Source organism: Candoia aspera, chromosome 2 (assembly GCF_035149785.1).
Source record: "Candoia aspera isolate rCanAsp1 chromosome 2, rCanAsp1.hap2, whole genome shotgun sequence".
NCBI classification, from domain to species: domain Eukaryota; kingdom Metazoa; phylum Chordata; class Lepidosauria; order Squamata; family Boidae; genus Candoia; species Candoia aspera.
Window position 1 is genome coordinate 149,932,941 of NC_086154.1, and position 17,713 is coordinate 149,950,653.

The 17,713-nt window shown below is 41.7% G+C and overlaps 1 protein-coding gene across 1 annotated transcript in view; it reads right to left on the bottom strand.

Moving 5' to 3' along the window:
• Positions 1–17,713, bottom strand: part of L1CAM (L1 cell adhesion molecule) — a 99,042-nt gene that overhangs the window by 70,762 nt on the left and 10,567 nt on the right. The window contains 1 exon segment of the mRNA XM_063293000.1: positions 1,217–1,404. Coding sequence (XP_063149070.1) covers positions 1,217–1,404 — 188 coding nt within the window.

Genomic DNA, 17,713 nt, shown 5'->3' on the forward strand with positions numbered 1-17,713 from the left:
GCGCAAAGGCAGTTTTCAAGGACAGAAAATTATGAAGTATAATGAATGGTATTGGTGTGAACTACATTTGGTTAGTACATTTTTTGTTCTTTGCATAACAGTGCTTAGCCCAAAGTGAATAATGTGATGAGTATATACACATATATGAATCTAGAAGATAAAGGTGTAACTTCCACTACTAATACTGTAGATGACTTGTAACCATTATCTATTAGAACTACGGTATGTGTCTGCCTTTAAATGGTATTGTGACCAGTCCATCTGAGTGTTGTGAAAATGTCAGAAGGAAGAACTATGAATTTTTTTGCACATCACAAATATCAAAGAATGTAGAATAAATGCACATGGCTAGTAAGAAGTTCACCAAATGATGGCACTGTGTGTAGAAATGATATCATAAAGCTGAGATACAGCAAGCGGGTGCACAAGTGTCTCTTCAGAATTGGACTTAGTCATTCTTGTTTCCCCATTTATCTTTCTTCTCTTTTCATAAGCCATGCAGAATCACCCAGTTGTATTGATCAGCATCTGCCTCAATATACCTCTCCTATTTTTATTTTTATTTTTTGGTCCTGTTAGGGTGGCAGTATGAGTTGTTTACTCAAGGAGGTCCTCACTCCTAGATTTCTGATGGTACTGCTCTCACCTGCATATTTTGCTTATGCATTTTGTCAGGAGGAGATAGATACACAAGACTGAGATGTGGGACATTATTAGAAAAGTTAATAACATACATAATACACAAGGAAAAACAGTGCACTATAGCGGTTGGACAGTAGTCTCCCTCTTAACTATAGATCTCCTTGGGTAGCTTTGAGTAACTCATTCTCTCTCCCTTTCTCTCTCTCAGTCCAACCTATCTCACAGAGTTGTTTGGGGATAAAACTGGGGAGCCTCCTTTCTGTGTGCATCATCTTGAGCTCTCAAAAAAACAGCAGAATATTAATTCACTCAAGAAAGCAGAGAGAGGTGCCTTAAATACAACAGAACTCTGTAACTGTAATAAAACATTGAAAAAGAAACACCCATACACCTCCAAATCACGTATCTCCAGAACATATGTGTGCTGTTTCCTGAGTCCAGAACTAACAAAAGGCAGCCAGAATGCCCCACAGACCCTCCTGCTTGCAAAAACTACAAAATGTTCAGGGAGAGATCCCACCCTCCTCACTTTAAAACACATGCAGAAGAAAGAGGCAATGCCTTTGCTACTCACAGTCTTCAGGAAACTTAATGGATTCTGCTGGATCACAGAGAATCAGAACCAGTGGCCAGAGCATCAGCAGACAGGCTGGGGTTGAGGCCATCTTCTCTGGCAACATAGGCCAGGCCTCCTCTCTTCACCTGGGTAGCAGTATAGCCAAGGAGGAGACAGCTGCATGCAAGCCCCAATGTGACTTGTGTCTGAAGAAAGAACAAGTGAAAGAGCATGCGTTAGCCAAAGGGGGGGGGAAGTGTACATTGGTTTCCACCACCACCACCCTTCTTAAAATGTCCTTTCCCCAAGGACTATAGTGCAGACTGCAAAAAGGACTGGAGAAAAGGAAAGAGGCAATGAAGCCCTGCATTTATTTGTTTGTATCATCCTTCAGTACAACTTGTTGGAGGAGTGTACTGTAAGTGGATGAGCAATTAGTGAAGCATCCTTCCTTTCACAAGGACTATTAAAATGGTGGGGTGGGGGGAAGAGCGGTAACAAAGAAAAATAGAAATTAGGGTATCCTTAAATTAGAATAAACGCAGAGTACACCCCAAGTCAGCCTATGGAGAATTTGCCCTGCAATGCCTTTTCAGCGTGGAAGGAAAAGGGGAGAGCTCCTTTTGTTCAGGGAGAGAGAATGGATCATAAGAAGGCAGAGTGGAGGGGGTGGGAATCTGGAGAAAGGTTTTATGCAGGTGGGTGCTCAGGGGGGAAAAAAGAAAGGAAGCAAAAGGAGATTGTGCATGGACTAATGGAAAAAAACCGAGGGTTGATGGATGGAAACAGCAGAGTAAGGAGAATGGGATTGCGGAGAGAGGCAGATAAACAGGCTAATAAGATGGAGGATAAGAGAGAGAGATGAGAGATTAAATGAGTTTGTGAACACCCTAAATATACATAAAGATGGAGAGATAAAATGGATATGCAGAAGTAAAAAATGAATACTGTAGGTCTCAATTATATTCTATTTTATCAGCTCTTATTGTTAGCATATATTCATAATATGCTAACCTACCCCAGCAGATATTTCTGATGACTGGGGAGATCTTTTTTTTTTTTAACACAATGCAATGTAGTACAAGCAAGGTGTCCTCTTTGGCACTCTGTAATCAATAGATGAAAAGGTCCATGTCAGTGCATAGGAGTGCCAGAAAAATACCCTGTCCGGGTTTTGAAGCTGTATCATCATTTGAGCAACCTGTGACCCACCTAGCCAAGTACAGCCCATTACCTACATACTGTACAGGGTTCCCCTGTGAGTCTGATAAATCTTCCTCAAAATGGTACCCTCCAGATGCATTAAAGGAAGGGAGGAAGTCTAAGTGAATACAATCCCTGTTGCAGGCATCATCCTCAAAACATGGGGACACGGAGAGAAAAGGGGAGGCATCAATGAGAGGAAATGCCTGAGACAGGCTGAATGATTGGAAAGTAACTTTTCACTACTACTCCCATTTTTGTCTTGATTTTTCTCTTAGTATGGTTAAAGAGTGGAGTTTGCTCATTCAGGCAGGATGTACATATGGCTGCTTCATCATAATTAACCTGGAAAAGACCTAGTGGGCCTACACATGAGAAGGAGGTTGCCATGTCTGTGCTAGACTTGCCAGAAATGAACCTACTGGCTGCAGTCTAATGTCATTTCACTAATCTTGTTTGCAAAACATTTAACTAGGTTAAACATGTGTGAACAGCTAAACCCAATCAGCTGTTAGGTCAGAATGGTTAGGCATGGCGTAATTCAAAGCCTCCCTGGCAGACTCCTCCCTCAAGAGTTTCCTTGTAAAATGACTACCAGAGACTGCCACCAGTTGGGCTGAATCTCCTGACGTAGCTTTTTTTTTTATGCTTTTGAATTAATCTTGACTGCTGGTGACTACATGGACAAATCAATGCAGTTTTTCTTGGCAACATTTTTGGAAATGATTTCCCATTGCCTTTTTCCTGGGCTGAGGGACAGTGATTGGCCCAAAGTCACCAAGATGACTTCTGTGCTTAACGCAATGACAATTCCCCACTCCTAGTCCAACTCACCTCTTTAATGGGAAGTTGCCCAAATTTGAAATAATTTTTTAAATAAATCATGATCTCCCAGGGAACCCCTAGTGACCTCTTGTGGAACCCCAGGGTCCCACAGAACACTGGTTGAGAAACCCCATGCTAGACCAGACTAGGTCTCTTTGACACCCTGATAAAGTCATTAAGTCAGCAAGCTAATTAATTTTTATCTCCCGCAGTGAACCTTCAGGGTTCATTGCAAAGGGGATAGCTGGAGTATCATAGATATAAGAGAGACAATGGAGAGTTAACCCTGAAATCTGGCTGCTGGCACAGAAATGAAGTCCTAGAACAACCCTGCAAAATCAGGGCTGCTCTAGCAACTTTATCTTGTTTTCCACTTTTGCAGATTTTTTTTCCCCTATTGCAGGGGGTAAAACAAAGGCACTCCAAATAATAATAGCCTCCAAATGACCTTTGCCTGTCTGACTGAGGCGTCTGCAATCATGCATTACCAGGACATGGGGCTAAATATTTCCCCAGGGGCAGCAACTGTTTGGGTCACACAAGTTGTGCAAAGATAGCCACTGAATTCCAACTACTCACAAAGACTTTTTTTTTTATAATGCTTAAGCTCTGTTTGAGTTGAGGCTTGCATATAGGCAGGACCTGGGGAAAGGGGGTTTGGTCCAAGCAAAAAACCAGTGTGTCCAAGTAAAGATGTCATCCCCATCTATGTTTTACCCTAAGTGGATTCTCTTCCCTCACCCCTTCCATCCTCTCCCATATTAGCCACCCATGAAATTACTAAGTGAAATTTATATTTGAATAGCACCAGCAGCAGTTGATTTAGGGGCAGGGCACTGCACAAAAAGCCTTGAACCTTTGAAACTATGGCTGATGGTAGACTACATATGACTGGAATAACTACTTACTGCTGCCTGAGCTCTTTAATGTACACAAAAAATTGTTCTATAGCAAGTCACAGTGCCTTGCACTCTGACTAGCAGCAGCTTTCCAAGCCCTGGCACTGGATATCCATTATCTTAGCCTTCCCAAATCTGGCATCTTCCAGTGAATCAGTGTACAACTCCCATCATTCACAATCAGCACCTCCCTTGGTTGGGTGAAGAGAGTCCCAGAACAATGCATATGGAAGGCATGATGGTGGGGAAGACTGCCTTATCTGAAATGGAACCTAGGCCTTGTGTATACACAAGCTGACTTCTACCACTGAGGGAGTGCATTCCCTGCCCTCCACTACTGCCATAGATGGAAACTAAAGAAATGGAATTCAGGCCAAAAGCCAGAATAGATTTCTGAATCAGTCCTGGAACTATCTATGGTCCAGGAGCTCCTGGTCCAGCCTAGAAACTGCTTGAGAGAGCTATTTCTACAAGGTAGGGGGAAGAATTGGCTTGCTTAAAAAATATTCTGCGTCTTAGAAATGTGCTGCACCTTTAAGGAGACTACTCAGTCTGTTCTGTAATACCTGCTAGCTCTGAGCAAGCCTCTCTGAAGGACATCAAGAGATTGATCCACTGAGTACCTCAGCTGATTCTTGTTTAAGGTTATCTGTATATCTGAATGAAATTGTCTATCTGCATGGTTATTGTTTTTCTAATGCAAACAGCAAAATTGCCCTTATCTTAGAAATTCAATATTTCTCATACTGGTAGCCCCAGAATGGAGGGGTGAAATTTTCCATTAGGAGGCCCACCCCCATTTAGGAGTAGTAATTGCTTAAAGTGAATTGCACTGGAGCTGAAGATATCCTGCTTGAAAGTTCTCTGAGGGAGCCTCTCTTTCCATGCAGTACAGTTTCTGTGTTAATATAGGATCTACATCAGTGTTTCTCAACCTCAACAACTTTAAGATGTATGGACTTCAACTCCCAGAATTCCATAGCCAGCATGACAGATGATCCAATACAACTCAGGAACAGCCCTGGTTATGCTAGAGGTTGCACTGTATGACTGAGGCCATAGATATGGAAGGACAATGTTGTAATCTATCTCTCACTATGCTGGAACCCTTGGATCACATAAGCTATATCTTGGGGGGGGTGTCTTCAATGTGTCAGCTTCAGGCTCAAAAGCCTTCAGTGTGGAAAACTGCTGTTTATACCCATTTCTATCTATTCTGGATGTCCTCAAGTCATGCAGAGTGTCATAGCCCAGCCTGGATCATCAGGTGGACATGTTTTCAGCTTTCCTGCACATGTCTAGACTGCACTCTGGAATCCTTTCCAAAATTTCACATTCCACACTACCACTGAAACATAATTCAATCATTCATCCATTCCATTCCAGGGATCGCCCAACTATCTGGAATGCAACGAAGCAGCCTTGCCCATTTCCAGTGTACATCCCTAACCATACACCATATTGTCATGGTGGGCACTCAATCATTTGCTAATTCTCTTTGCCTGGATTACTCTGGTCAGCAGTAGAAACTATACTTCCCTCCTTTACCACCTCAGAAAGGATGAGCAAGAACAGAATGTTGGTAAAATTCCCCTCCCTGATGCACAAAACAATGAAGACAAACAGCTTGTGAATGGTTAATAAGCACACCATCCCAGATTACCAGTAGGTAAAAGGTGATTTGTATTCACACTTTCCATGTACAGACCCAGGGAGCAGCACTTTCCCTGGATTCCATTAATCCAGAGGATAATACAGATGGATGGCATTCCTGCACCAGAGCCACCTCCTGCCACCTCCATTTCCCTCTGGTGTCCCCCATGATCTTCCTCTATTCATCTGGCAATTACCAAGCGAGGAGCTTATGTTGTTAGCACGGCAGGGACCCAGAGAACAGCAACCAGGATGCAGATGGAGCCAAGGGGCAGCTACAGGGAGCTGAATTATTTAAGAGGGAGGGGGAAGGGAGATAGCAACCTGTCAGCCAGGGCTTGGGGGAAGGGGGAAACCCCCCAGGGGACAGGCTAGAATTCTGATTAGCCTTCCAAGGAAGGTCAAGGCAACACAAACAAACTGGGGACTGGGGCAGGAGGAAATCATAGGTGGTAGAAAAGGGAAACAATTCTAATCTTCTGCCCATTCAAATCACAGGACAGAACTGGAGAAACTGGGTATACTTCCCAAAAGCCCAGGGATAACTATGTTAGGCTCTGAGAAAAATCCAGTACAACCATATCTTTACCAGAAATTAAAATCTCCTTCAAGGTGATCTTGAGTCCTGAAGATTTCATACAAAATACAGAAGTGGTCTGCCATTTCTGAGATTGATTGATTTATTTTCTATCCTGCCTTTATTATATTTATAAATAACTCAAGGCAGCGATCATACCTCATACTCCTTCCTCCTCCTATTTTTCTCACAACAACCCTATGAGGTGAGTTGGGCTGAGAGACAGTGACTGGCCCAAGGTCACCCAGAAGGCTTTCACGCCTAAGGCCGGACTAAAACTCACGGACTCCTGGTTTTTAGTCAGGTGCCTTCACCACTAGACCAAACTGGCTCTAAGATGCTTTTTTCCCCCACTTCCCAGTCTAGCTTACCAGCTTGGTAGTCTCTGGACATCTCTCCTCCAAATACCCGGCCCAACCCTGCTTCAGACAAAGCCAGCCAGATATTGCCCCCTGCCAAAACATCTCTTGACTAGACAAACCCCCCAAAAGTGTGCAAGTTTCCCAGTTCTCTAAGCCTTTTCATCTACTTTACCCAGAAAAAGTGTCAAGCAAACACTTAGTGTTGGGAAGGGAGCTTTTGCTACAGAATTCTAAATGTTCTTTAAGCATTTCAGCTCGTTCAGGAGAAATCATGATATAAATAAAAAGAAATCATAATTAATGGTAATATCAGAGAGTTTGGCTAGAGGAGGCTAGGAATTATGGACACTCTCCAGATGCACTAGATTCTCCAGCGTAATGCATCTGGAGAGTGTCAGTTTGGGAGAGCCTTCTTCCAGGTACAGGATTAGCTCAAGAAGCAGACACACTCAGCATTTTGATTCCAGAAGAGGCAACCGGATGCCCTGAGCCCAACAGGCATGACTGCCCCCTTCTTAATTGCCCAGCACATAATTGGTAAGCATCAGCGGCCATGTCCCTCTGAGTGTGGTGTTTCCATTTTATTCAGTTTGGTTATTGTGCTAATAGCCCCAGTACACTATTCCATTCTGTGATGGGTTTTCAAAAAGCCATTTTCAAATAGGGTAAACGTTGTGCCTGGAAGCAACAAACCATGCAGTAATTGTGCAGTACTTTCTTTAGTCAAATCCGAAACATTTGCCATGTCATTTAATGTTGGGGTTTTTTTTAGAGGGGGGGGTAAAAAATATCTCAAAAACAAGATGCTCAGGAAAGTAGCAGAATGCTAACCCCTTTGTTAGTGGAAAGTGTTGAGGTTTTCCTACTAACGATTAAGACTGCTATTGTACCTAATCATTTTGGCCGGGTGAAGAGGTTGTATTTGATTGTCTCCTCTCACGTGCTTCATGCAAATTGCCTGGGGGGAGGAATCCTGCCCAGTCTTGTTTCTTCCTCTTTTTTCTCTGCCGGCAATGTAGCCAAGCAAGGCTTGCTCCAAAAGGGAGCTAAGTCCTTTAAATATGTTTTGCTTTTGTTTTGGTTTCTGTAAATAAATTATTTTTATAGAAATGCTTGGTGTGTGACTTTTTTGACCTCTCCTGGGCTAAAGGCTTTCCCAGCATCTGCTAACAGAAAGATCAGGAGAGTTCATATTAGGGTTGACTTCTAAAGAACTAGGCCATGCAAACAATGCACCCTCAAATTACAGAACTTTTATTTATTTATTTATCTTTCAAATTTCATCACTGCCCATCTCCCTCAAAAGAGGGACTCTTCACTTGAAGCACAGTGGTGGAACCCACCCAACAAACCTTGTTTTCTGGTTGTCAACTGCCACTGATTTAATGCAAGGTGTAAATTCACATCAATGATGCCTCCCACTAGCAATGGTAATTAATCTACAAATTTTAATTAGCCTGATTGTGAACTGAGACTGTGTGGTTGAAAGATTTGGTCTAGTTTTGGGTATTTGTTTGCTTCTTCACAGACCCTTGTTTTTAGAACCTGATGCCTGAAGCAGAATTCTGGGAAATAAAAAACCTTTTTGGTTGGCTCCAAAAATACTACTGAACTATTTTTTAGTGGATCAATTTGGGTATGATTGTTTTATATGTTATCTCAGGTTAAGGACAGATCATTAGGGAGAAAATCAACTATGTGGTCGCTAAAAGTCAACACTGACTTGATGGCACATCATCAATCAATCTTTGCAATAGCCACCTGAGGAAGGTCAGTATTATTATCCCTATAATTAGAATTTAGGCATTTAGTAACTGTAATGGATTCGTGGATGACAGAAGACTTGAACTAGAAATATTCAGATTACACCAGCCCTTAACAGACAAATAATCTCTCATGTTTACTATGCTCTGTTCACAAACAACCTAAAGGCAGCTGACTTAAATAATCAAATCTTCCAACTGAAAAAGATCAACAACCAAGGGAGCCAATGGGGCATAAATATGCTACTCAGCACAACTCTGAAATTCCCAGGGTTCATTGTTCATTTGCTAAAAAAAAATCATGCTTCCGGCTCTCATGGTGGCACAGAAGAAAAACAATCATGGTCTATTGTTAGAACTTGGATTTCTAGCCCAAGCCTAGGGCTTAGGCTTCATGAAAACATATCTTCACCCTATAGACTTTCACAGCAAGTTTCTGGGGCAGCAACTGAATTCTCAATTTATACACTGCCAATTGAAATAGCTGACTAAGCTTGGCAGCATTCTCAGCCCATCAACACTAGGCTTCACTGCTCAAAGCCCAAGAGATAATGCTGCAACTGATGCTTCCAATGCTTTCAATTGATGCAAAAAGACCCAGTTCACAAAAAGGACTCATATGCCCCAGCACAGGTTTATGAAAGTCATGATCTTCCTAGGCAGCATTGGCACTACAACCGAAGCCACATATTTACTCTCAGGGTATTTAGATTATGTGATGCTATTTAAAGGGTTAAGATTAACAGAACACATGGAATGGCCCATTGTAAGCAAGGTCAGCCCAGCATCTCAGGCTGCTGAGGATACCACCAATGGCCAGCAGGGTGAAACAAAAGACAGTTCTGGTTTACAGAATGGAGGCAGCTCTAAAAGCCACTTCACTAAAATAATGGGGAGGGAGTAGATCATATTTCAGCAGTTCCAATTCTTTGAGCCTGTTTGGCAAGAAATCCTCAGAATCAACTGGCCCTAAGCTCATCATTCAGACAGAATCTGTTTATTGTTTTTAGATGTTCATGGGCATCCAACTGGATCTTCTACCTGCATCAGCTAACACACACTCCAGTCATTTATTCAAATCATGCACAACCACTTCAGCACCATCCACCTCCTTATTCCCCATTATTTTTGCTGGGCCAGCCCTTCTCCACCTATTGCAGCCCTCTCTTTAACCTTTTCATATTTCCTTTCCCTTTCATATTTCCATCCTGGAAGCAGGGGAATTAATGAAAGAGACCGCAAGCCTTGTCAAAAGCTCCCATGACAGGAACTAGGAAAAGAGAGAGGGCAGAGGGAACCTAAAGGAGGGGAGATTGTACGACAGGCCCTGATCAAGTGCCTGGAGATCTTTTGGGGAGCGAAAATACCAGTGCATTTAGACCTTCTTTTAGACCTTCCTTTGAAAAATTGTATTAGAGGCAAAATCCCCATAGGAGAAAAAAAATCCTTTTAATTAAGACTATCAGTAGAAATTACCTCATTTCAAGTGGATTGATCAAATAGTTGTCTTTTATTTATCTATATGTCAATTAGAGTATTAACAAAATACCGTAAAAAAACAAAACAAAACAAAGCCAGACCAAACAAAGTCCCAAAGCTGGACTCACAGCATGTGCTAAGATAGGATTTTCATGCACAGCATCCCAGATGCCATCTAGATTTCCAGTTATGAAGATAGCGGAGTCTCATCTAGCTGAAATAGGCAACAACATATAGACCAGCCTACTGACTAAGGCTTATTAAACTACTTATTTTGTACAACTTAATAAAACAGAAGCTATTGCTTCTTCATAGAAGGAAGAGCAAACTTTGGAGAGTAACTCTGTCTGGTCCCACTGTAACATGGTGAGAAATGAAGAGATGAAAATAATCTATCCCCAGGACCAGTGTTATTTCTCCTTCTAAATTAGCTGATTTACTATTATCAGCCCTGATGCCCTCTAGAGGATATATTTAGCATCTTTTTAATTTCCATCAAGCCGTGCACTTCCCATCTTTTTGAATTAGCGGAGTCTCCTGCACTTTCACTGGGAGGTTTAGTCATGGTTTCAGTATTTTTTAAAAAAGGTCAGCGGGAATCATAAACCATTCATCTCAGTGTTCAGATTTGCTCATGGCAAAGGGTGGGATTTCAGACATTAGGTGTCAAGGCAAACACGTTCCTGCTTTCACCTCCCTCCATCCTAAAATCACTGCCTTCACCAACAACAATAGCCTAGCTGCTATGCTCACCACTTAAAATACTCAGGTTAACTACCTGCAAACAATGATCGTAATGCAGATTGAGATTGTCCAAGGCTCCCTGCTTTTAATACATAGCAATTACCACTCTAATCATTCGGTCTCAATGAGTTTCTCACAAAGAGAGCAATAAAAAAAAAAGATCTTGCCCCCCACTGCCTCCTTTTTGTTGTTGTTGTTCTAAGCCATGGGGGATGCAAATGTATTAGCAATTGTATTTTAATTAATTATCAGGGAATACATGGTGCAACCAATTACCTCTAGTAAGTGGGTGAATTCCCCTACTCTTTCAGCAGGTGATGGGATTGCAGAACCCCTAAGAACCTTTCTAATTCTTTGATTCTAGGTTCTCTGATTCCACAATTCTGCACAAGGTATTGAAAATCCATTGTAGGCTTGGAGATGCTTTCAATTTAGAGATTTTAGTATTTAGCCTTCCAGATGTAACATTTCTAACACCACTGTAAGTTCTCTGGACTAGGTTGGTATGGTTTATTTGTTATCTATAATGATCGTATTAGAATCTTTTGTCTCAAGAGCTTAGGGCAGGGTTTCTGAGCCTTGGCAACTCTACGGTGTGTGGACTTCAATTCCCAGAATTCCCCAGCCAGCTTGAAGTCCACACATTAGAGTTGCCAAGGTTGAGAAACACTGGCTTAGGGTAAAGCACAGGACTTCAAGTCTGCCTGTGTTATTCTCACAATGAGAGAGTGAATTACACAGCCAAATCCATCCAGTGAGTTTTGCAATTGTCTGTATTTGCACAATCCACTTACAAATGGGTAACTTAATCATGGTGTACTCCATTAGTCACATTTTCTGGATTCACGTGGCATGCTAAATCATAAACTAACCATACAGGCTGAGTTTTTACAGCACACAAAGCTAAAACAAGATTGGTTGGTTGATGCGTCGTTATGTTTTACAATTATTGGTACAGGTAGTCCTCGTTTAGCAACCACAATTGGGACCAGCAACAAATTTGTTAAGTGAAGTGGTCATTAAGTGAAACCGCACCTGTGTTTATGATCTTACTTCAGCTTTCCTTTGGTTTACAGACCTGCGAAGGTCGTAAATGAGAGGATTGGTTGTAAAGTTACTTTTTCATTACTGTTGTAACTGCAAATGGTCACTAAATGAGGCAGTCACTAAACAAGGATCTGTAATGATGATTTTAGCCCAGGCTTTCGCATTCCAACTATATCATCTCTACACAAGGATTTTTATAAGCATCTGTACTACTGATATTTACTGTACTATACTTGCTTCATTTCAGGATACAGTGCTTTGCATAAATCCACTTAAATGGGACATAGAAAATCTTAAGATTGTGCAGCAAGCCACTTATTAGACTGTAAATTCCATTGTGTTGGCTATGTGGTCAGAATTCTGGGAGTTGAAATCCCAACACATCTGGAGGTCAACTGATTAGAGGAGGTTGCTGATCTTACAGTTTCAAGTATACAGCAAATCAGTACTACTGGCCCCAACTATAGAGTGGACTGCAGAATTGATGTTACCAGCAGCTTATGAACCAATAACTTATCATATTGCTGATGAGGGCCTGAAGCTAACAGAAAATGTCTTACAGGTAGAACTCGTTTAGCGACTGCCTCGATTAGCAATGAAAAAGTAACTTTATGACCAATCCTCAGATTTACAACCTCCACAGGTTTGTAAAGCAAAGGAAAGCTGAAGTAAGATCATAAGCACAATTGCAGTTTCACTTAGCAACTGCTTCATTTAATGACCAAGTTGCCAGTCACAATTGTGGTTGCTAAATGAGGACTACCTGTACTTTAAGCCTAAGGCCACCTAATGAATTAATGGCAGAAACAAGGGTCACATGCTAAACTTCCTCATCTGTAGCTGCCTCTTTTAGCCACTACTACATCCTGCATCTGAACATAAGTGAAGCTTCATATATGAAAACACTCAGAGGGCCTTTCCCCATGGCTGAGTTAAATTGCTTTCCATCCTTCCTTGAGTCAGTCAAAAATTATACCAGCACAAAACTGGCTGTCTCCATTGCTGATCCCCATTCTACCTCTATTGCTTCCAATTATCACCAAAATAAAAGAGGTGACAAAGCCTAAAAGATTTTACGTAACACATGTGTGCTCCTAGATGGTGTCAGTATAAAGAGGAAAATACGATTTTAACCCTGGTTCAGCCAAGAACAATTTTAAGCCTGTCTCACTCATGGGCTGGGAATAAGATAAACACAATGTCATGAGTTCACAAAAGAAAAAAGATGTCGTCAGGACATGTTTGTGCCATATTTAGGTGCAAGTAGGGAAAGGCCCTGAGAAAAAGGACTTGTCTCGGATCTTTTTCCATTGAATCTGAAGACTGGGGAGAGATTTGAAGCCTAGTCTCATTTACACCCTATATCCACCTGATCCATCAGGTGTCTGCATCACATTGGCTTATTTTAATCATATTTTTACTCTGTTGAGATTGGACAATCACAGTCATTGCCATGCTTACAGATGGCTCAGCAGAGCCCTGCCACTGCACGCACAGACATCTAAGCTGGGTATGGGCTGGACCTGCTTAATGGATGGAAATGTATGAGTAAAGGTAGATACATATGTTTATGTTTGATTTCTATCCCACCTGTTTTTGCCTTTAATCTTCCCAATTGCCAGCTTAAGACCTCTTCAGGTTTTCCCAAGAGAGAGAGAGAGAGAGAGAGAGAGAGAGAGAGAGAGAGAGAGAGAGAGAGATAGTTTTCCCAGGAGAGCATGGAAGCTGACATCCGGACAAAGAAAATGGATTTTCAGTACCCTGCTTACAGCTAAAAGAACTGTTTGGCATTGGAAAGGTAAACACATGGTTTCAACTACGCATGGCCTGCAGAATTGATGTTGCCAGCAATTTACAAACCAATAGCTTATCAATATAGATTAGCCATGGATAATTACAATGAATTATGGCCTCCATTCATTGACATGTTTATTGTACAATTTTCATGCATGTATGTGTGTTGGTGAATATATGTCCTGGATGTTTTTGTTCCTTTTTTCAGCCTTTCTTTCTTTGAAATTCTTTTCTTTTTTAAAAAAAGAACCTTTATTAAATTTCAGAATGTAAGTAAAACATAAGAATAGAGAAAACTTGAAGAAAGAAGAAAGAACAAAAAAAGAACAAACTTAAAAGTGCAGAAACAAAAAAGAGAGAGAGAAAAAAGAGTGATTTCTGACTATCTTCAGTACAGATGCAAGCATAAAAAAACATTTTCCCAAGAGAACATAATTCTTAACCATAACATTGCCCTCCTCAAAAGACTTTTCCTAGGCATTAAAAATCTGAATCTTTATTCTCATAGTTATCCCTATAAAAGAAATTACTCAGATACCCATTTTACAGTTGAGCAGCTGAGGCTGCTGGATAATAACTAGGCCCAAGCTATACAATGCATCCATGCCTATATACTGTATTTTATTTTCCTGCAAGCAATAAGGATCCTACCTCCTTTCCGGCTCTTCCTTCTCCTTTGTGCATGACTGCATGCGAAATTGTGATTGTATGAAAGCATGTATGTATGTGTGGGGTTTTTTTTCTTAGTTCATACTTTTAGTTTGTGTGGGATTGTCGTTCTTCTCTTTTAAGTTTAAATATTGTTTTGTTAATGTGTATGTAGAAAATGTTTAGAAAAAGAAATTTAAAAATGTATGTATGTGGGTGGATTGGTGGGCAGAGTCTTGAAGGCCTGGTAGCTTATCTGTGCCCATGGTTACCATGGAGACCATAAATTGGCATAGATCTACAGTATAGTAGGTCCTGTGAGAAAGTTGGCCCTGAGCTGAGGATGTACAATTATATCACATTACTTGCAAATCTACACCCAGCCCAGAATGATGTGTATGCGCCACTGGGACAATGTGCTCCCCCTCCGCTTCAATGTGCACAAGGAGTGGAGTCTGACTTCAGTGGACCTAAGGGAGTGTGCCAAGGAAGGGCATGATCTGACCAGAGCTCCAAGCTTCTATCACATACTAAGTGACCCAAAGTACCTGTTTCTGACAGCAATGAAGAAAACCCCAGAAGACAGGCTTCCTGCGAGGCAAGAGGTATTGAAGGACAAGCCTACATTTATCAGGCATAAGAAACTAAGATGCTTGGGGCATTTTCATATGCAAGTTTGTTGATATTTTCTTCCACCAAGTCACTATTCTGGCTTCAGTCAGTGGACTTCAGGATTCTTTTAAAAATCCCAAAACTTGAAGTCTCTCTTCCCCTGTTCACCCTAAGAAATCTTCAGATCCCACAGGATTGTTCTGGCTGTCTGAATTGACTTTTATCTCACTGCAGACTAACAGGGTACTGGGTTATCTCCTCCCCATCTTCCTGGAGGAGAACTGGGACTGAAAGAAAGCAATTGAAGCCAGAGCTGTCCAAGGCTTTGAAACATCACTGTTGTTCCCGTTTTCACAAAGGCTCTCGATTGGGAGTCTGGGCCAAATATTCCGGGCAGTGCATGTTTTCAAGAGCCTATTTTGGGAAGCGTGGGAGATTCCTGGGGCTGGCCCAATGTGGTCTGATGCCTGTAGCAAAAAACCTCAACAGTCTCATTTCCCACTACTTCATTTAAGGCACATTCTGCCATGCCATTCTTCTCTACCAACCCCATTAAATTAAAGATCAGCTGCACACAAGCTGAGTTGTTTTTCTCTGCCATTCATTTCAACGCAACATGCCCAAGAGAAAGTCGGGCTCATTAAATTTGCTGGTTTATGGTTACTCACAGCCAATGCTTACTACCTGGAGGGCCACTTCATCTTGCTTCGAAGGAAGACCATCTTCTGGGGATTTCTTTATTGTTGTCAGAAACAGGTACTTCAGGTTACAATAGAAGAGAATATCTGTAGCTCAGGGTTGAACTGTGGAGTGGTGTTACCTAGTTGGGTAATGAAATGTCTGCAAGCAAACAACCAAGCTAAGAGAGCACCAAGAACTCCCCTTCAGGTTATTCGGTACAGGACACAAGCTTGGAGCTCTGGTCAGATCATGCCCTTCCTTGGCACACTCCTTTAGGTCCACTGAAGTCAGACTCCACTCCTTGTGTACATTGAAGCAGAGGGGGAGCACATTGTCCCAGTGGTGCATACACATCATTCTGGGCTGGGTGTAGATTTGCAAGTATGTGATATAACTCTGTATCCTCAGCTCAGGGCCAACTTTCTTGATGGACCTACTATAGGTCTACGCTAATCTATGGTCTCTATGGTAACCATGGGCACAGATAAGCTAACAAGCCTTCAAGACTCTGCCTACCAACCCACCCACATACATGTATTCATACAGTCACAAATTCACATGCAGACATGCACAAAGGAGAGGGAGAAGCTGGGAGGAGGCACAATCTTACTGCTCTCAGGAAAATAAAACCCAAGAGAACTGGCTTCTGCTCCAACCTGCTCTAACCAGTAAATCCCCCAACACATACACATTACACACACACACACACACCTTTTCCAGAAGCAGAAACAGAAGCACCTGGGCCCCCAATTCCCAGTTCTTCCACTGATTTTTCTCAACAGTGACAACAAAAACAGCCGAGATCCCAAGTACACAAAGACCTGTCCTTCCATTGAAGAATAAAGGGTTAACCATCTCTGCCTCTCTTCCCTCCATTGACCTCATTTGCAAAAGAAAACATGCAAATCCCAACAAGGAAGGGGAAAAAATATCAAGAGAAAAGAAGGCCCTGATTATGGGGTGGGGGTGGAAAGAAACAGTGTCTCTGAATCTTAACAGGTGGCCCTTATAATTCTCACTGGGGGACTGGTGTCACCCTTTCCATTTCTATGGCCAATCCTTCCATCTGGGGGCAGGGGGAACTGAGCCACAAAGCTGCCAATGGTTCTCCTCCTTCCAAAGATCTCCTGTTGGTACATGCACCCCACCCTGCCCCTTTGTATCCTAACCATTCTCTGCAGCAGCTTTCCCCAGTATATTTTGCTTTCCACACAATTCTCATTATCTTCTGTCCTGCAGATGATGGGAAATGTAGCTGTGGGGAGCCACATTGGAGAAGGCTTCTCTCTGTGATGACTAGTTACAGGACAGAATTCAGAAGTAAGAAAAAGAGCATGGCTGAAAGTTCCTCTTCTTTAAGACCTCCTGCAAAATGCTCATCCCTCACCTTATTAATCCTGTTACACCCACTCCATCAGAGATGCTTTGAAACTTTGAAAGACAGACATCCTGAATCTTGTCTGTCAGACTGAGGAGTGCCCCAAATACAACAGGGCTCACTTACTCCATCCTGAAGATGGTGAAGTCATCCTTATTTTCATCTATAGGGCAACCTAAAGGCTAGACTGGAAAATTACTTCGCTGTACCACCGGTTAGCATTGGAATAGAACTGGGAAGCCAGGGTTCAAATCCTCACTCCGCTGCAAGGCTTTTGCCAGAAGTGACTTTAAGTCAGTCAACAATTCTTAGTGTTATCTACCTCTCATTTTTATTGTAAGAATAAAACAGGGAGAGATTTACTGACACCATCTTGAGTTACTTGTCAGAGGGGAGATGGGTTAAAAATAAATAAATGCATCAGTTCTGGACACTTTATTTTTATAACAAATGAGTTTCCACACCACTCTGCCATGCACTGTTGGTGTTACCTAGCCTGGTAATGAAACATCTGCAGGAAAACAACCAAACTTGGAGAACACCAAGAACCCAACAGTTCAGTCCAGAGCTACATATATTCTCCATTATTGGATGCTGAAATATTTGTATTTTTCAATCAAGATAGAGAAGAAAACATTCTGAGGTTTCTTAGTTTAATTATTTAAAACACTTTTTGCAGTTTGGGCTGAACCTAAATCATTCTGGAATGTAGTGGTTTCAGGAGGAACCTAAATAAATTATTTAGGTTCCTCCTGAAACCTGTAAAATTATTATTTGATTTTGATTTTTAATCAACTTTTGGGTGACTTTAGGAATGTGGCAAGCATCTTTCCATTTCTTAAAAAAAAAA